This window comes from Porites lutea, chromosome 5 (genome assembly GCF_958299795.1).
Source record: "Porites lutea chromosome 5, jaPorLute2.1, whole genome shotgun sequence".
Classification (NCBI taxonomy): Eukaryota; Metazoa; Cnidaria; class Anthozoa; order Scleractinia; family Poritidae; genus Porites; species Porites lutea.
In genome coordinates this window covers 38003294-38025412 of record NC_133205.1, presented here as the reverse complement: position 1 = coordinate 38025412, position 22119 = coordinate 38003294, and the positions used below count along the sequence as shown (strand labels likewise).

Below are 22119 nucleotides of genomic sequence, written 5' to 3'. Positions count from 1 at the left end.
TAATTTCTTAGTACATTTGTATTGCTTTAAGTTAAGGGTAGTTTTTTTTGTTATATCAATAAATGATTTTATTGATCCAAGTCTGATGTGTCTCAGTGGTTGATAAACATATTGCATTGAGTATACTTTAAGTATAATTTAAGTATACTTGAAGTATACTTCCCATTAAGTATACTTCAAGTATACTTTCATTTAAGTATACTTTAAGTATACTTTTTAGGTGTCGAAAAGTTGTGTACTTAAAGTATACTTCTGGTAAGTATACTTTAAGTACAAATGAAGTATACTTTTTAAAGTGTTTATCACCTATATAAAGTATACTTTAAATGTACTGAATTTCTACAAGGGTAGGGTTAAGCCCATTCAGCTCTAAGGCTGGTCTCCATAGGGGCCCTGTATCTTAGAAAATTAATTTACATCAAGAATTTTCATGAACTGTTACATTTAAAAAGCCTAATAAAAAAACAATCATAGAATTTAAGAACTACATTAAAAAGCCTAAAAGTACAATGCAAAATCAACCCGACCCATAGCCAGTACAAATGGATGGAAGCTAGCTTGTGGCCTAACACAAAATGGTGTGAATTGGACCGCTGCTTACCAGTTAGTTTCAAAAATTACAAGAAGCACAAAACTCCATGAAATTATTTCATTTTAACCTTCTGCACAGGATCTTGCCAACAAATGACTTTTTGACTAAGATACGAATAAAGGAAAACCCTGGGTGCTTTTTTTGTAAAGAAGAAGAGGAAAAACTAACACGCCTTTTCTGGAGCTTAACCCTATAATTAAAATCTTTCTGGGAAATCGTAATAGCATGCATAAAGGCTTTCCAGGTCATTCAAAACTATTTTTCTTTATATATTGCTCCGGCAATTGCCTTAAGGCCTGCTTCTTCAATTAGCTACATCAACAAGTAAATTTTTGTCTTCTCACAGCTAGGCACTACATGTGGCTCGTCTGTAAAACAAATGAATTGACCCTAACATTATATGGATATCTGAAATATATCAAATCAATCCACGGAATACACATGTACTAGTTGAAAAGTTTTCTCTAGCTTGTCCATTTTACTCATGGAAGGGTGCTGACTCATCTGATTATTAGTCACACTAGAAAGTTAAACTGTAAAGGGGTTGAACTTGATGCATAAGCTCAGACTGTGGAGTCCCTGGTAGCAGACCATAGTGTGCCGTCAATCATATTTAAAAGCGATCGATAGATAAGAACTTTATTTTAGCAGGATAAAAAGATCAGCATTGCTGGTGGGGTCGTGCATACAACAATTACAAGAAAAATAATGGAGTACTGAAAGCAAATGTACAATTAAAAATTAAAAAGTGTTAAAGTTTTTTTCTTTTATTACAGTATCACTGGGATAAAGTGTTTCATTTTCCAGGAAAATTTCACTTTCTCGTCAAAACAATCACTGACTCAGACAGAATCGGATTAGTTTACTTGAATTTAGTGTTCAGTGCAGCGAACGGGGTTATGTTCTGTGAAATTTATCTACAGTCTGCGGCCCACATCCCACCACTGATCCACGATTTATTTATTTATTTTATGTTCAAGTTCTTTTTAACCAATCCTCGATCCCTGATTCCTCGATCCTCGATCCTCGATCCTCGATCCTAATTTTCCAGAAAACCTTCAAGTTTTGCTCATTAAGATTATTCTTTTTTTTTCGACCACTGAAGTGATCAGTTGTTCCAATTAAATAATCAACACTTTCAAGGGGTAGAATTCTTGGACCAACCCGTTCCGGAAAGCTCAATATGGGATTTCTATTCTATGGACACGCAGGTATGCACGTAAAAATTACGTGACAGTGGATACTTGATATCTCAAGTATTTATAAAGTGCAACACAACTTCACATCTTAAAACAACTGCGAAAATCTATCAATTAAATGCATAAAACAAAGTGAATCTATTTAACTGTAGATTTCCAGTAATTGCGACAATATTCTAGGAAACGTAACACCTTAAAACACCACAAAATAGGACTTCCCTGCTATAATATTTTCTCATCCTACTTGGGGATATTTCCTGCATGTCGTGCATAATTACAAAAAAATTTGCATACAGTGAAAGTCGCCATGATTCTTATCCCCAGTTTCCACGGTCTTCGCTAGGAACGCGTGGCCTACAAACTAGGTCCCACCGACGAAAAAAATGAAACGACTGAATTTTTAGAGTCTGGCTCTGGTAAAGCAAGCTCGACTAACAGGGTTTCCCCCACCCAAAATACGCCTGCACTGCAGGCTACCCTTAAGCTGACTTGTATATACTGGTGTCTTAAAAGTATAGCAGCCACAGCAGTAGCCTGAGAAATATGGGAAGCCTTTGTGACACCATCACTAGTTTACCTACAAAATGACACCTGAGAAACAAGCACAGAAATTTCATATCATTGACGTTTGATGGTATTACCCAGACTTAGTACTTCTGATCATTGGCTGTGCCATGAAATAATAATAATAATCCTTATTGAGATAACTATTTCATATAAAATATGGTTTTCAAAAAGGATCTCATAACATTTTTAAAAAAATACGAAATATACACGGTTAATAATGTACATGTAGGAAGTTTGCTTCAACCAATTAATTTTGCTTCATGAGAAGCGCTACCGATAGTGACACATCATCGGTATGGAATTTCTGTGCTCATTCGTCAGATTTCATTTTGCAAGGATACATGTACCAGCCAGTCGTCACAAAAGGTTGGCTGTTTTCTCAGGTTACTGTACTTCAGCACCACACTGACATTTTAAAACTCATTAGTTGACATTTCTACAAATAGTGTAAATTAGGTGGGTTCCAGAATTCCAAACAATAATGTTTTACACTTGAGTTGACTCTCTTTACCCGCTGGAGATTTTTTTAAGCTCAGTGGCCAACGGATTCCGTAGGGGCCTGATATGTGCACAAGAATTTTTTTAATTCTTCCCTTTAAAGGCATGTTATTGAAATTAATACAAGCAATGATATTCCACAAATAGTGTGGATTTCATGTACACATTTGTATGGTTACCAGTCACATGACTCTCTAGTGGCCTTCATAAGAAGGTAACCTTATGATACTTAGCTCATATACAGTACACATAAAAATATTGAAGAACTTGTCTAATTTGAATTCTCAAGTTTCATTTTTGTGATGTCTTAACTGATGATGTCACAAAATGGGCTTTTTGGTCATGCCCAGTACTAATCCAAACAATGAGGAATTTGAAACATTAAATTTAAGAAATTCAAAAATACAATTGTGAAAGTCTCAACCTGTATTGGGGACATTCCATGCATACTTAAGAAAATACCGGTAGTTTGGACAAATTTGTAGGCGATTTTCTTACAACATTTACTTTCAAAAAATAATGATAAAAACCCGTGAAGTTGTTTTGTGTACAAGAAGATTTATCAGAACTGAAGTTGATTTGCCTATGTGATCTAAGTTGTTTTGCCCATGTTCGGGAATATCCACGCACTCAATCAAACACTCGGAACTTGGACTGTATATCTTTATTCCCTGCAACGATCCTCGTTCACTACACCGTACATTCATTAATTCATTCTGCCTAATCATAACAACTCTCTTTTTCTTATACACAGTCTTGGCATTTTTGTTATAAGATATCTATGTGTCATATTCTTATCACATCACGCACGTAACATTCAAAAGCAATTAACTTGTCAACTTAATACATTCCTTATCTCTTTAAAAATACACGCGATCAAGGTTTCCATTACTATGTTTAGGGTAAGGCACGTTGTGTTGCGTAACGCGCTATATGTTTCCCAACAGCCCACGCTTAAGATTTTTGCCAACATATAAAACTTAAGATAAGTTGGTAACCCTTAAAACATGAGCTTCTACTTAGTTTGTGAAAAACAGATTAAACTCTGTTACAATTAGCCACCAACTTTATCATAGACTTCGAGTAGTCCCCCATTTTTCCTCAGGGATAGAAGAGCGAGCGCAACTTGAGTGCGCGTGAAAATCACTGCCGCGTGTCGCCTTTTCTCGCGTGGGGTGATTTTCACGCGCCCTCGCGTTTCGCTCGCTCTACTATCCCTGAGCAAAAGTGAGGGACTACTCGTAGTCTAACTTTATCATCGTGACTATCGCATATTGAAACCTATTAGTAATGTCTTGTTCAATAAAGTTACTTAAATAGTTAAATGAACTCCTACTGATACACTAAAGATTTTAGTAGCTCAGAAAACTGTCCAAGTGCGAGTTGGGTAGCGATCACTTAGTCACCCTTTTTGAGCCCAGCATGTGTACACTTGTGAATTGCCATTTTTACATTTTCTCTTTAACGATTTATTTATGTCCTGTAAAACCTATATATCAGAGGTATTCTTGGTGGTGGTCTGTGGTCGGCAGAAAATGCTACAACTGTCTGCTAATATATAGTGTGTTCTCCTGTTGCACAGAATAGCTGTCGTGACAAGTTTGGGCTGCATGAAAGTCTCTGGTTCAAGGTGGTGAAGAAGAGTGAAAGAAGAAAGATTTTGAGCGATGAACTGCCTCTCCTCTTGGACAAAATGGCAACAGAATCTGGCAGTGAAGAATATAAGAAACTGAGACAAAAGGTGATAGAGCAGAAGAGACGTCGTGAAGAGGTCAGTCCAGATGATATGTATAAGCTGGCCGCACTCTTGGCGCGATGGGCAGTAAGAGAACGCCTGCCTATTTGTCTCTTATGTAGAAAATTAGATAGCAAGCCCGAAGGACTGGGACACGTTATTCCTCACTCAATACTAAAGGAAGCTGGGCGACATGAGTTCTTTGATCATGTTCGCGGAGCAGAAGAGGGAGTGTCCAATTTTGGATACTATGCATTTTGTAAAGTTTGTGAACAAGTATTTCAACGGGGCGAGGACTATTTTAATCCAGAGTTTTTTAAACCATTTCTTGCAAATGTTGATGGCAAGATTGAAAAAAATGTAAAAACTGACCGTTTTCCATGGCTTTACCACTGTTTAATTTCCATCATTTGGCGATTGTTGTGTTTCGTTCCTGAAGACACTACATGTATACGTATTCAAGCATTAGAATACTTGCGAAATTACTTGTTAAACTGGGAAAAGGAAACTGGGGAGATAGATGCAAGAGTAAAGTTGTTTCTGTTGGCTCCAAATTGCGAAGTTGATGAGAAGTTAAAAAATAACGAGGTAAATAGGCGTTTCTTTTACGAAATGTTTGGTGGTGAGATGTTCTCATCGCTTACCGACTCTCAGAATGATCTTTCAGTGCGGCTTTTCTGTGGCCCTTTGCATGTAAATATGGTTTACATGGGATGCGATTTTAAAGCTGAGTTTAGCGTTAAAGGTTTAGAAGACAGTTTGCTTACTACAAAAACTAACAAATTTACTATAGAAGATAAGAAGACCAGGATTTTTCCTGCTGACTGTTACGAACCGGTCGTTCGTTTTGGCACGTCTATTGCGTCAGCCGTTACTCGACTGCCATCAGCTGAAAAAAAGGCCGACAATACTTCACCAGTTTTGCAGGCTACCTATTTTCATCTTCTTCCAAAGGACGTATCCTATGACAGAAAACTTAACATTTTTTGTTTTAGTGAGGACAGGTTTGAAAAGAAGGGTGACCATCGTAGCGGGGCTTTTTGTATAACCGAAGTAAAACGGAAAGGGAACAACGAAAAAATAGTATTTGTGGCCATTCTAGGTGGACTTACAAATGGAGGCGAATATGCCATGGGGTTAAATGTAAACAGTGATGGTACTGTACAGTACATGAAAGGTGTAAATATCCCTCCTAAAAATGCAGTTAAAGGTGTTGATTTAAGCGAGCCACCATTTAAAGAGAAAATCGAAAAGTTACTTAAGGATTTAAACCTGGTCGGTTAGATAGGATGAAGATCTGTGTCCAGAGTGACCAGTTATTTGTTTTAAGCTATTTAACATTTTATATGATTTGTTAGACTGAGAATTGTTTTAACAGAGTTCGAAGTTGTCCATTTGTGAGAGCTGGAGTGTTTTATGGTAATGAGCATGTACGGCTTTGATTGACTCTGATGCGCAATCGTGTGTAGTAGGCCCCGTGGGTCTTAGGATATGTTCACACTAAACTAGGCTGAAATGTCATCCGTCTCTTGCAAGCGGCACGCGGAAACCATACCGGATAGGGCTTCTGTTCACACATAAGAACGGTGATTTCGGCGCGATCTCTGTAACGGAGCAAAGCTGCTCCGCGCCGATCTCTAAACTGTCCTAAACTGGAGAGTCACATATCGGAAAGGTGCTCATACTATATACTGGCTAGCTTTTCGTACCGACACGAAAACCTTTATATCCGGTATATTGTGGACATAGCCTTGATCAATCTAAATGGGCCAGTTATTTAAACGGAGTTTAGCCAGTGTTTGACAAAACCCCGTTCTAAGCCATTTTCGCTTTGGCGAACGCTTTTATGTGAACACCATTTATCGTCAAACGTTTCATGAAAGCATATAGTGTTGACTAGAAAAGCAGTTATCCTCTTAAAATAGCCCTACTAAGAAAGAGATCTGGAGGTCCAAAGATTTGCTAAACCGCGGTCTAAGGTAGACTTCGTTTAAATAACCTACCCAAAGTGTTTTATGTCAAGAGACAAAGTGGCACAACTGCCTTGTTTAGGTTTTATATTAGCTGATTTTATATATATATATATATATATATATATATATATTCGCAACTGTTTCGTATGGGGCAAGGACCACACTCATCAGGCAATTTTGACGACTGAACTGCCAGACTGAACAGTTCAGTCGTCAAAATTGCCTGATGAGTGTGGTCCTTGCACCATACGAAACAGTTCTGTAGCAATAAAACGATGATTACTCGCGAAACCTGAACTTCTGTGAAGTTATATATATATATATATATATATATATATATATATATATATATATATATATATATATATAAAGAGACTTTTGTCAAAATGTTTTGTAACTCTCGGTATTCTTTTAGTTCCAGCTTTTTTCCCGCAAGCCTCGCTTTGCTAGTTAGTTTTCTGTAAGGTATTACAAATAAATAAAGTTGAGGTTGATCTTAATGGCGTCTGTGATGAGTAAGTTCTAACAGACCGTTCAATACTTGTCCTCTTAGTACAGTAGCCTTGAAGTGAATGAGAGCGTGTTGGCGTCGACCTTGTTTTGATACAAACTTCATGCTTAGTATGAAAATCGTGCTGTATAATTGCTAGTTAGCGTAAGTCAATTATTTACATACAATGCGAAACCTTCTATAAAATACGAACACCGCAACAGATCCAAGTGTCTGCATTACACTGATTACAAGTGTTGTCCCTATTATTGAAGTGAGGATTGTTTATTTTGAACATTAGTTTGGTGTATTTGCAAAAGAAAACTCTCTGTCTGTAATAGAGTGGTGTCCTTTTGGAGATATTCGACTGTAATAAACTTGGTATCAAAACAAGGTCAACGTTAAGCTCTCTTCCACTGTACTGCACTATCAGGCAATTCCCACCTGTGCCGTTACTCTCTAATAGAACCCCTCTTGCCTTGCCTGTATATCTAGTCCTCATTATTTCGCGCGGCATATGCGTTTTGGGACAAGTGTTCCTTGCGAATTTGTTTCGAGTACGTCACTGAAATGCATTGAGGCCTGAGACGCCGTACAGGAACTAGGCAAGATCCCGTCCCCATTAGTGCGTCTTTGTTTGACCCCGATTTCAGTTTTCTCAGTCGCGGTGTGACTGTGCAAATAACTGTGACCGATCCGTGCCAACGTGTCGCAAGTCTGGTTTGAACACTGGTTGTCCCACTGTTTGTGCGGTAGGGCCCTTTGCGGAAAGCAACGCTTTTCAACGAGGCGCGAAGTGCGCGGTTAAAGAAAGACCTATTATTTACTTTTTTCTGTTTCTTGTTAATCAATATAGAGCCTATCTTGGCATGTCTGTGCATATCCTTAGTCCTGTGGTACATATTTTGCGAAACGAAAATGTATCGAAAATGTAAGGATAACGCGATCGAAACAAACTGTTGTTGAAGTTTTCCCCGGGTTTTAAACAGTCCGCACGGCAAAGTGAACTGCTCTGGACCCCAGTGGTCGATTTTTCCATACAAGGCGCATGCCTCGCTAGGAGTTGGTCCTTTCCACCCTCAGTGACTTTTTTACGGCAGATAGATCAGTGAAATTTTTGTTGGGAGAAGAGAGCTATATTTGCAGATATCACGGAAGAACTCGAAGCCGGGTCTTCCATGCGAAGACCTAACCTGAAGGCTTGAATAGAAACGCTCATTCTACGTTTGGAACTGCTGCAATTATTGAATGGTTTGGGGAGAACTAATTACTTGTTATTGCAACACTATTTGTGATTTCCGAGTTGGGCCTGGGCACTTTATATATGCGTTCTTCTCTCAATCCTTGCGATCACAGTGATTTTTTTTCCGTGAAGGCAGCCATTAAATGATGTAAATGTATTCAGAGTAGAGTACTACACTTTTGCAATGTCTTCTTTAAAAGATGCTACGATGAACCGTAACTAAAACATAATTTGGTTTGCCAGGCTTATATATAAAGAAACAGAAAATTACTGTTGTAAAACAGTATTTTTAGACCAACAGTTGGCCAAGTCACGTTTCATAAACGTGTCATGCTATATTATTTTGGCAGGGCATTGGGGGAGGGGGGTGCATTGTGGAAATGACTCCAGTTAAAAATGATGCTAATTGGTTACACAAGAATAATTTGCATATTTTTCACTGTGGAAATTACAACTCCAACTTACAAATGGAACCCATTTTTCTCATTGATTCTATGATCAGTATAATAGATTCACAAGTAATGATGTACCACTGCCAAGCATCTACTCGCAGCGTTTTACTTGCGGTTTGTAACCTCTATTCCGTAGTATTGGTATATGAGAAAAACGATTTTAATGAAAGACGAAATCTGTTAACAACACATCAAACATTCTTTGATTTCTTCTTAAGTTTTCCTTTTGGTCTTTTGTTTTAATCAAACCACGACCTCCGTGAGGAAGTAATACACAACATTCCGCAGTACATTGCTCTGTTGAAGTTGCTTGACCTATATCTAATCTAATCTGGAGGTGTCTTAGAATGCACAATACAATATCGCGTTCACGAAGTTAGTTGAAAAATACAACAGTTTTATGCACTGACATCTGCATAGAGACGGCTCGTCCGGTGTGCCCCTTCACTCGGTACTCCACGCCAATATTGGTTGTCCTGTCGCAGAAAGAACAATGAAACTCGATTACATTACTCTTCTTGTTACATTTACGGCACGTGACGCCGTCGCCATTTGAATTCAAGATAAAAAGCCCGCCACAGAACTTGAGAATCCGTTGTCCGTAATTCTGCCATTGTCCCAAGCACATAACGTCATGTTTGATATAGCCACAAGGACATTTGAGAGAGAGCGTTTCCAGCGGCATGGCTTCACGTCGCTGTTAGTAGAAACAGAAATTTTCAAAATTGGTCAATAATTATAAAAAGCAAGGAATTCAAAAGCGGAACTACAATCAATAACCGGGAACTGAAGAAAGCCCCAGCGACATCAAAAGGAGTAGCCTTCCCGTACCAATTTGGTATTTTGCCTATCCATTTTTATGAATATTTATTTTGCATTCGTAACCAATGTTTCCACGCGAAAACGTTTCTCAATCTCCCTGCCCTCCCCACCGCAAAGTTTGCCTCTAGAGTTTTTCCTTGTAAATCCCTTGCACCCAACTCTTAGCATTTTCCCACCGTTATTAAAGAGCCCACAGCTTTTACTCTCAGAAATTGAGGATATGGAATGGAGTTTTTGACGAGTGAACAGGGACCGCGCAGCAAGTTTTCGAGTGGGGGGGCTAAAGAAGAATGCGTGAAGGAAAATTTTTTTTTGGGGGGGGGGGCGGGGGCCGGGGGGGCATGCTTGTGGATTTCTATTCAATTTCTCTTAAGTGATGGAGAATGTGAATAACGATAAAACTATTGATTTTTTCCACATCTTCAGTGATGTTGCTATCGGGTCTAAAAATTCACCATCACTAAATTGAAATATCATAGATTGTTATGTTATACTACTGATATCAACCTTTTATTACTATAAATAAGCCAGAAATCCAACGATTTTGCTTGAGCTACCCTTGAACTCAAGGCTGTATAATTACTGAGCAATTATTGCACGAGGCTGAGTATGATATGAAGAGTTATGCAGATCGAGGGGGTTATCCGCCAAAGCCTAAGGCCTGAGCCCGGTGGATAACACCCTCCGAGATCTGTATATCTTCATATCATACGAAAGCCGAGTTCAATAATTGTTTAATTATTCATTCAAAATATTTACACGGCAAAACAAAACAGTAACTGAAAATAATTTAGTGAATGAAAATTCAATTATAGATTCAGAAAAAAGTAGCAAAAATTATGCAGAGTTTACTCACCAGATAAAGAAGGTTTTCCATTTTGTTTGGAAAAGTAATCAGAAATTTTAAGAGATCTCTTCTTTGCATTACTAGTGGTATGTGAAGTCTCGTCGTTCGTATTTATGTTGCCGTGTACCATGCATTTCTTTGTTCGTAATAACCGCCGGATTGAATGTTCCTTGATGACCAGAGCTATACACAATTCTGCGGTTTAAGTACTTTCGATGACAAAATGTTTTTAAAAACAGACCGCGTTCAACAAAACTTGCAATTGGAATGCTCAACGAGCCGTGAAGTCTGACATAAAAAGATGGACTTCGCGCTGATCGAGCTAAAATCAGGACGCACAATAACAAGAGAAACAATAACTTCATGATCTTCCAAAAATCAAGGTTGAAACTGTGAGAATCGCCCACTAAACTAAACCCAGTTATTACTTCGGATCGAAATTGACCAATACGAAACAACGCGTTTTCCTGAGAGGTTCGCAGGAAAAAGAAGCCATTTAAAAGACGTTTACCTCTGCTAGGTTAGAAGCGAAAAAATATTTTACAATTGTAACGACTAATGCTTCATTCTGTCTATTTATCTGCTCGTTTGTCTTTGCCAGTAACTCTGGTCACTTTCGAATTAACGATTTTTTGCTATTTTTCACTCCGTTACTTTTGTTAAATTATTTTTGTTAAATTTATTTTTATTCTTGCAAAAAAGTGGGGGGGCTAAAGCCCCCCCAGCCCCTCCCTCTGCGCGGTCCCTGGTGAAGAGGATGAATGTAACGGCGACTGGGACAAGGATCATTCACTCACTTCTTAGCAGCAGATTGCTTAACAAATTTGATAGATAGCTACATTTCATAGTCGTTGGTCATTTTAATAGTATAAGCCCTTCGACTTCCTTTTGCCAATTCTCAGTAATCTTAACTTCCGGTTTTGCTTTCCGTTTATATGCATTTATATTGCTGTATTCTTTAGTGTTATGATTATCTTTCTCAGGATTTCAAGAAAGAAATTCTAAATATGAAAGAGGACTAAAGCCTTTCATAAAGGGGAAACATTTATGAAAAATCCTTCTTTCCGTATTGATTTCCAGCCAAGCTTCCGTGAGACCATAGTTAGTAGAGGGGACGATGCGTGGACAAATGATCTAAGCATTTTTTTTTCTCTTGTACACCAAATTATCATTCGTGCATTTTTTGGTGAGTAAAAAACAAGTCGTCCTTAGCTTGTATCACATTGGTCCATATTTAGAAACTGCTTCGTAAGCTCGCAGTCTATTTCACTTTCTTTTCTTTGTCTTAGCCTAGTTACTATAAAAGCACGACAAAAAATGGGAGACAGAATTCCGTTGGTGTTTTTTTTTTTCCCTTTTTTCTCTCTTACCTTTGTAGATTGACAGGATCAGGTCTCCAGAATTCCGCGAATTGCTCAGGAATCAAAGGTAAAGAGTATAAAATATACTCTGCGTGGCTTGCAAACGCGGAAGGCCTTCCGGTAAGAAGTTCATGACACTGTACGAGTGGTTACAAAGTATTCCCCAACCCTCGTTCCCAGGGGCCTCTCGGCAACAGGCATACTAGAAAACTAAAAGACCCTGGGGACAAGGTTAAGCATTCCAAAACCATGTAAAGGAATAATTTTAATAATTTTAGATCTCTGTGACTGAGAAGCAGTACAGGCTCCCAAGCAGGCGTTTTTAGGGAATTCGTATTTCAGCTCTCCCTCACCGCGTTTTGTGGGAACTGGGGAGGGATGGGTTGCAGAAACTGACAACTCCCCTAAGAACGCCTGTGTGGGACGCTAGGACGGAACATCAGGCGTTCTTGGGGATACTTTTTCTGTCAAAAATGGTATTTAAAAGGGTAAGGGGTTGGACCTCGGGGCCGAGCGTATCCGAGTGACTTATATTTACTCAATGCCCAAGAAACAACAACCGCTCAGCTGCTAAGCCACTCTTGTTTTCCTGATCGCTGGGTAATTCTAACTGAACATACAACGCTTTAAAGAGGACAGGAAAAAGTTTTTCGTGAAAATTTTAGGCATTAAATTTTTTTTTGAGACCCTTCCCGCTACTTAGCATATTGCCACATTATATTGAAAAAAAAAACTAACCATATGCCGTTTCTTAGTCATTGAGATAGCTTTCTTTTAAGTTTTTCCTTTTTTGCCTTTTTCCTTAAAACAAACTCGTTATATCCTGGAAGGAAGTACTAAGCTTTCAAACGCGGAAGTTTAATATTCAAGGCTCCCCCCTCGAGGGTTCGAGAACCCTAACCCTATTTAAGGGCTAAGAAAGCGAAAACTGGTACCCTTTTTAAGGCCCAAAGCCGAAAAATGACACCCTATTCAAGGAAAAAACAAATTTATTAATAGCATGAAACTATCTAAGGACCACACCAGGGACACAGAAACAAAAGGGTAAAAAAAAGATACCCTATTTAAGGACCTAGAACCTCAAAAACCATACCCTATTCCGCGGCACGTACCTATATAGCCCATATATGGGGGTACCCCCCCCCCCGGGGGGGGCTATATAGGAAGCATCTGGTGCGGGCGATCTCGGAGAACAAGATAAGGCGTGCTGCCGTATTTCTATGACTGTATCCCAGTCCTATCCATTTCTTGGCCATACAAGGATATAAAAAATTCCTTCTGTCCTGAAAAGAAACGAAGCCCGTCATACAGACTAGAGAAACCGAAAGGGGTATATCTAGTGAAGAAAAATCAAGGAGTGTAAGCCGATAAAGGTGCCGCTGAGAAAAAAATGCTGTCTCCTGAAATGTAGATAATCTTGTTCCCTTTCCCTTTTGAAAGCCTGGAGGCTGTCGTCGTCAAACGAAGCGAATAGGCTACGTGACGCGTAAACCAGGAAAACATATAGTTCCTGTCACCTGATATTGCAGGAAACTATCCCTTTTGGGGGCTCTTCCGGCAAGTACTTCCGCTTTTCCGCATTGCTTGTACCACAATTCTTTGCCAGCCCAGGGCGTTGTAGGCGCGGTTACAAAGCACCCTTCCCTCTTGTTGTGCATTTGCATGTTTCGGAATAATTTTAGGTCTTTTGTAATGTCGTGTGACTTGGAAAAAACAACGAGCAAGCGTAACGGTTGACAAACTGGTGCCTGAAACTGCAATAATATGGATACTTGCGTGAAACGGGTGGCTATCTTGATGGTTTTTACATCAGTTGTACTTTTTCAAGGTGCGTATAGAATATTATCACTTCCTTTGGTGCACTGTTTTATTTATAACAGATGTTTAGCGTGTACTTGCCCGCGCGCTCTTCTTGCAACCACTTTGTGATTATAAAAAAAACTGAAAAGGTAAGAAATGTTAAAAATAATAAACAGGCGTGACACGTCAAACATATTTTAAACTTTTATAAAAATAAAAAACCTTAATACTGATCATGAAGCTTGAATTGTTCATTCTAAGCGACACAGGGTGTACGTGTAGCATACGAAATAAGCTGTAAGCTTTTGTATGTTAAAATACGTCGTCAGCATTTGTAATATAAAGCGTATGGCCGTAAATACTTGTCTTTTGTTATTCTTTGCTTAAGGTAAATCTATATTTTGATATTTAAAGATTTTCCTTGCTTAGTTGTTGTTCAATTGGTCCGTTTGTTATACTGAACTGAATGTTAAACCGTCATTACTGATATGTGATCATCCATGGTCTTGCCAGTGAAGAGCCGTGGGCATCGTTTTCACATCATTCATTAGCCTGTTTAGATCATTTTTGTAAACTGTTACCTGTTACCTGTTTTTAAAAATGGAAATGATCGGAAATAGAACATAAAGTACATGTACTGATGTGGATCTGATGTCCAGATGTACATTCAAAAAATACCTGTAGCTTTGAAGAATTATGATCAGTGTTGGGAGTAAAGATTACTTTTGAATTTATGTTTTAAGTCTGTGATAAATTTGTCATTGAAAATCCTTTCGTTATCTTTAGAAAAGTTACTAAAAGGTGAATGTTTGAGATTGTTATCACCTGTTCAAGCTGAGAGTAATATCTTTTTTTGGAGTTGATAGCCTCTGTAGAACAAAAACTTGAAAAGTATTTTGTTTTGTTTTGTTTTGGTTTTTTTTGTCCTGAATTTAAAACCTCGGGTGACCCAAAAACACTGCCCCCCAGTCCATGGATCCCCCTATGGACCTGGTCCACGGACCACTGTACGGACCGGTCTGCGGACCCCCCCTTTATGAGCCTCCCATAAAGACAATAATAAAAATGACAATTAGAGATTTGGCTTACCGTTTGTTTTGTTTTGTTTTTTGTTATTGTTGCCTCCTTCACTGTGGTGATGAAAGGAGGACCTGTGTACTTCGAAAAAGACCGATAACTTAGCTAACTTGTGTAGTCGCTGCCGGCCTCCAATTGCCTCCGCCATTTTGTTTGGTTCAATGCTCCTCATGTTCAGTGACTCGTCCCAGACTTCAAAAATACGACACAGTATCTCCCTTTTTCTCTCTCAGGAATTAATACCTCAAGACAGCATTTTCGTAGTATCCATAGGGAGATTTTCCCAGTTTGGCCGGGTGTCTTGAAAAAAAGGACCCCCTAAGACCCTCCACTGAATGGCTCTAAACTTTATTGATTAAGGTTAATCAACTATCAGGTCAGTTTGTCCAGTATAATGACTTGAATGGAACTTGATTCAGTCAGTTTCCTAACCCGAACAGGGTGTTTACAGCTTGCCATTCAGGCAAGCTGAAGCTAGCATTTACTAGCCCAGACGTCATTTCAACTAGCCCCAAAAACTTTTTGACGAGCAGAATTGATTTCACAGTTCTTCTGTTATTCAAATTCCTTAAAAATCATCACTCTCGCCAGTCGTGCAAGTTAAAAACAGAATTCACTAGCCAGATAGCAAAATCCACTAGCCTCAGGCTATCTGACACTACTTTCTTTGCACACTGCCTAATCAATAAAGTTCAGAAGTTCAGAGTCATTGGTGGGGGGTCTTGGGGGGTCTTTGTTTTCAAGACACCCAGTTTGGCCTGTGTACATCAGTGGTGTGGAAGTGAGTGCATGCCAAAAGAGACTTTTGATCACAGCACATTTCAGCAGGAACAGGAATATCATAAAAATATCATATTATATGTCGTTTTCATATTAGGCAGTGGACTCTCTCGAGTTCTGGGCCAGCAAGTGTGAGTGAACAAGTGAAACATATGAATGCCTAAGTGCCCACAATACTGTCTTGTTTCTTCACTACATGTATCACAAGTAAAAAGGAAAAAAATTACAAGATTAATCCTTATCGGTTTGGAAATATGAGAACTTTGCATAGTTGTTTTGGACGTTACACATGCATATTCTTCCTTATGCAGGTGCAGCATCTGACCAAAATGTCACTCAACCAACTAGCAAAGTAAATGCTACAATGACACCAACCCAACCACCAACCACAAACAAACCCAGCGGCAATGAATCTTTTAATGAAACAGTTACATCATCTACACCAACCTCTGAGAGTGTAGAATCTGTGAAACAGCCAGACACACATGGTCTGTTGCAAAGATCATTGTATGTGGTAAGTGAATTAACAAAACCCTTTGGGTCTCTTATTTAAACAAAGTCTAACTTCGGCCATGGTTTAAGAAATCATTGGATCTCCACAGTGGGTTCTTATTAAGTGCCGGCAGCTTTGAAGTCTGAGCCATCTTCTTTTGGCGGAAAATGGGTTAAGTGAGGGAGTGAAAATTTCAAATTGCCCACAGAGCTCAATTGCCAAGAACACTGCCTATAGATCTGTTTTTTCTTGGGTTAATTTAAGGAAATAAGTGCTTTCCAGTCTATTCCTATATGCATTAATGCAATTATTCATCCTAAACATTGGTGTTTAGATAAAAGCATTAGCTGGGCAAACTGAAAATGGCTTTGAATGTGGTTTTGTTGAACATGGACTAAACTCCGTTTTAAATATCTGGCCCTTTCCCTCTTTCTCTAGCTTTCTTTTAACCTCTGTTGATCAAAATTTAAAACTTATTCTTGTCACAAAGTATTTTTATAATCATCCACAGAGAGCACAGTCACCTTATACAGTACATGTAATGCTACTTGTTTATTCCAATTTATTAAAACTGGGTCTTTCTTCATTTGTCTTGGAAAGGATTTGCATCCATTCAAGGGTGGTTTCTCCATCTAGTTTTTTTTAAAAAACAACCACCACCTTGAGTGGGTTACTGAAGTAGACACTTTTATGTGAACTCTCCCGGATTATGCAGGTGTCTCCTGAACATGCCACCAATCTCCCAGATAAAATCAACTTCATAGCGTTTCTGTGTGAAGAAGGCGGAAGGCAATTGCTCTCACCACTACACCATCCCTGCTTCCCAAAATTCTTTTCCAGACCTTAGGCAAAGGGGTTCTTGAGTGATGCACATTAACTGGACGTAGACTTCTAGCATTCTTGGGTAGTACATGCAGTTTTCCCAAATTCTCCAGCAAATTGTCTCTGTAAGAGAAAAGACTCTCACTAGAAATAAGAATTTTGCTAGCATTAATTAGAGTTGATACATACAGAGTATTAAAAGGGAAAAGGCCTTATCTTTAATTGGCATCAAGTTGCTAGAAAATACGTTTGTGTAAGTTCCTTATTGTAAGAATGTGTGTGCCCACCTGAATAAGAACAACATACACTCATGAATGTTATCACTTATAGTACATAGTACGCTAGACAAAACTGTTCTGGATTGATGTTGTAGTTAATTTTTTAACTCAGGTAATTTTTGTTTTTCTTTTGTTTTTGGGTATGGTAATTTATGCTAACGAAGTTGAAACAAAGGAAAATAAAAATTACCAGGGATAAAAAATTAACTACAATATTGACGTTGATTTTGCATACCTTTGTGATTTCATTACTAAGTTTGGATATGCTGTAACACAAGTCCCCCTTGCTTGATCAACATGAAAACATTTTTCCCCGTGTGTAATGCCATAAAGTTCAAAAGAGAAAAATATAAAATTGAGGTTCTTTGGCTTGTTTTATTTTTGTATGGTAAAATGTCAATCCAGAACAGTTTTGTCCAGTGTACTAACTATTTTTATGGTTCTTTGCAGGCTGTTGGAATCAGTGCACTTGTTGTAATCTACTTTATTGTGCGTGCGGTTAAAACAAGAGGGAGAAGAAAAGCCAAAAAGTATGTCTTATTCATTTTAGAACAAAGCTCACAGAAATTTGTTAGTCACATGTTTTTTTAGTGTGATATTCACTGGAAGCTGCACTGTTTTTTGACAGAATTTAAGAAAATATCAGTTTGTACTTGTAAATAATTGTTTTGGTTCCATATATATCCTTTGTGTGATTTTTACTTACTTTTGATTAGGGTATGGTAATGTGCAGTAATGAGTCTGAAACATTTTTCAAAATGAAATTTAAGCCAATTTAACCTTAATATACACAGGTCTGTATTTTAGCGTAACATATCTGGAGCCATTTTAGCATAATACCAGCATCACTACTCTTATTTTATTTAGTTTTTTTATTCATTTTGATAATCAGATGGTGTATTGCTTTTCTGAAAAATGTGTTTTAATTTTTCCAGCCAATACTACATAGATAAGTGACATAGGGTGTCATTTACCTTACTAAGTCAGGCCTGCAAGGTGCTAACATTTCCTTTCAGAATCAGTTATCAAAGACTATGTAGGACTTTTAATGTTTTATTTTGATACATGTAGTAGGAGAAGGAAAAACGTCCAGTGTCATTAGGCAGATACAGTCAACTCTTGCGTTGTTGACACCACGCTATGATGGACACCACAATAAAATGGACAGTAGCTAAATACCTGGCAAAAACAAATTAAAGACGTTTGACTGAAATAAAATCCTGCTATTACGGACTCTCGCTAATGAGGACACTAACTCAAAGTCCCAACGGTGTCCATAATAAAGGGAGTCAACTCTACTAGGTACTGGATTCCAGTCTTTGTAAGTGGAACTTGGATTCTGGATTCCTTGAGCTGTATTTCAGATTCCGATGTCCGGGATTCTGATTTTGCAACCAAAAATTACCCAGATTCTGGAATCTGGATTCCCTTACATGAGGCGAATTAGGAGTATAACACCTTCAGCTGGGCTTAATACCAAATAGTTTCACTGGTAATACTTGATTTTCAAGCATAATCCCCTAGATCTTGAATAGGAACCAAGGTGAATTGCTTTGTGGTGTGCTATCACATAAGCGTGAATCTGTGATTGTAATAATAATAATAATGATGAAGGTCTTTATTAATAATTCATTGCGCAAACAGACGTGCAGCAAATTACATAGCAATAGAATGAATAAAAGAAAGCAAAAAAATACATAAGGAAAACGACTAAATAAATATTAGTTACTATTAAAGAGACATCTATTAACAAAAACTGATTATTTATTATTACTTTCTGTTAGGTATGGTGTTATTCATGGAACCGGTTCAGCAGAATTGCAGCCTCTAGACAAAGCTACAGAAGAAGAAGAGGAAGAAGAAGACATGACACTTTTTGACCGGAAAGACACTAAGTGGCCAAGATAAGGGGTTATTAAGTTCATACACTACTGTACTACAGAGCCAAACTAATCCACAATAATGACCTAATAAACACTTAGGGCGTCTATTTAATTCCGGAGTCCAAGTGGGGGCATTTAATAGATAGGAGGCGTTTAATTTAAAAAGAGAGGCATTGTATTCTCATAACTTTAACAAGCTCAACAAAAGTAATATACTTTCGGCGAAAATATCAAGTTTAGAAACAGTGGAATATCCACTCCATCAATTAATATGTCTAGGCCATCTACATGTAGAGATCCATGCGGCTCTTTTTAATTCTAACGTCAATGTCAGAATCCTTGCTCAGGGTTATTGTGTTGCCATCATCAGTCTATCCTGACTTTGAACTTGACATTGAGCAAGATGAAATACACAAAGCCTTTTCAAGCAAGAAACTAAATTATTTGACTCCTTTTTCCTAATTCCTGGTATTTTGGAGTAATTCTCATAGGAGGCCTCTATTAGATAGTGGGTGTTAATTAGAGAAAGGTACAGTCAGAAGACTATTCTTTAGTGCCACACATTGATAGAAGGGTACTTTTTGGCCGTGGCCAGATTTTGCCTTATTTGATTGTGTAACTAATAATAATAATTAACAATTATTGAATGAGGCTGAGTATCATTTTAAAGAATTATGGAGAAGGTGGATAACACCCTCCGAGATCTTCATGATTTTTTACATGATATGTAAGCAGAATTCAATAATTGTTTTATAATTCATTCAAAATAATTCCTAGTTTGAAAACGATCTAAAACATGCTTACCTCCATCGATGATAAGTTCATCTTCCATATTGCATGTTTATCGGCAAGTTTAGGAGATAAAGGGTTGTTCTTTTCTGCAAATATTCTCCCAATTCTTTTAGCCAATAGTTCGCCTATTTCATCCTCGTGAAATGAGTGAAGTGTTCCGCCATTTTGTATCACTACCAAAACAACTCAACCTCCTCCCCAGGTCTTCTCAGTTAAGGGTTCAATAATCTGGCAATTTTGCTGCACGATTGACATCATCAGTTCACATATCACAAAATTCTCACAAATTTGGTCGACAGTAGCTAGTTATGATGAATTAAACGTGGGATTTTAGCCAATCAGAAACAGAGAAATATTTTGAATGAATAATAATTATAATGATGATGATGATGATTAGAATATCAGGCCAGGGTCCATAGATTTCCTGTGGCTGCTATGAGCATGACCACTGGTTACCTCCATTGGAAATGAAAGAAAAAAATAGTACCAAAAGAATATAATGCTGTATGTACTCAAAAAAAGCAAGCATACTCTAATGAATGCTTTCCCTGGAAATTGCCCCACCCCTTCAATAACTCAATAATATATTATGTTGTGGTTCAATTTTATTTCCCTTTGTTCTGGGTTTTTGTTGATGTATGATAATGAGTTAAAAACAAAGAGAAATAAAATTGAAACCAAGGATAAAACTGAACCACAATATATACACACTGTAACACTGTTATTATGATAATTATATTAATATAAAAATGACAATAGTTATGTTTTTAGTTGAAGATTAAGCATTCATACTATCTGTGCATTGCAATGTACAACATTAATTTGAGCCTTATATCCTTATATAATATTAAGCCCTATCAGTGATATCATCAGTATTCCCCTCAGGGTATTGCTATTAATGACCAGTAGCTGAAGGTAAAATTTCTTGGTCTTTTTAGCCAGTACTCACGAATGTTATCGTATGAAGTGGATGGACATCAGTTTGAATTATATACGTTGATACTAGGTTTTTAGTTCCAGGAAATGACATTGCTCAACTGTGAAAGTTTCTTTGAAATTCCAAAATAATAAAATTAAAAGTGCTTTAAGAGTAAAAAATAATTAAATTAAAAGTGCTTTAAGAGTAATGAACTGTCGTAACATTTAAAGGAGAAGAAGCACAAATATCGTCTCCTATAGCATCTCTGAAATTATGTTTGCAGTCTCTTTGGCCATCGCCTTGACTTGAAACATGGAGCAAGGTCTGTCCTACTAGGAAGATGCCATGAATATCTCCCGGAATGAAACAAAATAATCAGCAGTTCTGTTAAATGTACATGATATTGTGAAAACATCAATAATAAGTTTCCCAGCTCTCGTGTAGATTTTTAAGGGAGTTTACGGCTAAAAAATGAATAATTATGTGGTAGAAACCAAACTAGGAAATACTCAAAAGTACTACAATGTATGTCTTCAGTGCATGCACAAGTATGTAGAGATTGTCTTTGTTTTACTTTTTGCCTAGAATATTTTGAAAGTAGAGTTTGGGTAACATAACTCTTAAACTTCAAGTGCCTGCGTTAAAAAATGGTGTGGGTGTTGATTAAACTCAAAGTCAAGAAAATTGTGTTACTGGGTACGAGATCAAGATGTATGGCGCTCATTTAATTTACTCTACAAAGCACTCTTGTTTTTACTTGCTTTTTTTCTCCAAATCGTCTTTCTTCTAAGCGCAATATATTGGCTAAGTTGTTTCCGGTACCCGTATAGGGTTTGTATAAGTTGTTTCCTATACCCGTATAGGTAATGTTTGGGAGTACCCCCCCCCCCCTGGGGGGTAGCCCTTTAGCACGGAGTCTCAACGTATAGGCCATTATAGGGGGGGGGGGTAAGGTCAAATCAGTCCTGTCAAGTGGAAAGTTATGTCGCCGGAAACCAGTCGCCCGAAATTTTATCATTCTCAATAACAATCCTAACATCTTAATTGCGCTTGTTTCGTTTCATCAAATCTTTAAGAACAAGATACATTTTACTCATTTATCGTGCTTATTTTGTTTCATTTTAAAGGCGTAAAGAACGAGACTTAAAAGTGCCGGATAAGGGGGGGCGGTCATCCAGACCCTTAGATAAGGGGGAGGGGGGCCGGTCTCCAAAAAAAATTTTTCGGTTTGGTCTAAAAATAAGGGGAGACCCGGGCCCCTGCCTTGGATCCGCCACTGCTTTATTACACAATTATCCCGCTTGTTTCGTCTCATTATCGCTCATGCACTCTTTTAAATTTTTGGTTCGGGCGACTTGACCGGTTACAGAAGCCTGCCCGTTACACACTAAGGAGTACCCCCCTAGGGGCGTGCTGCTGGTAACAGTGTAACGTGATTGTACTTTGGCAAGCACATGAAAGCACATGTGATAAGGCTATGTATATCAAAGAGTATA

General features: G+C 38.0%; 1 protein-coding gene and 1 long non-coding RNA gene across 2 annotated transcripts; one reads left to right on the top strand and one right to left on the bottom strand.

Annotated features, from left to right (window-relative positions):
• Positions 1-8893: 8893 nt before the first annotated feature.
• LOC140939005 (uncharacterized) lies at positions 8894-11906 on the bottom strand. The gene is made up of 2 exons (XR_012165593.1): positions 11789-11906; positions 8894-9446 (listed from the first exon to the last, which is right to left on the bottom strand). It is a non-coding gene; the product is annotated as an uncharacterized lncRNA (long non-coding RNA).
• Positions 11907-13469: 1563 nt separating this feature from the next.
• LOC140937212 (uncharacterized) lies at positions 13470-21141 on the top strand. The gene is made up of 4 exons (XM_073386747.1): positions 13470-13607; positions 15748-15950; positions 17480-17559; positions 18814-21141. Exons 1-4 carry the CDS (start codon positions 13544-13546, stop codon positions 18935-18937), a joined length of 471 nt encoding a protein of 156 aa, XP_073242848.1. The 5' UTR covers positions 13470-13543; the 3' UTR covers positions 18938-21141.
• The last annotated feature ends 978 nt before the right edge of the window (positions 21142-22119 follow it).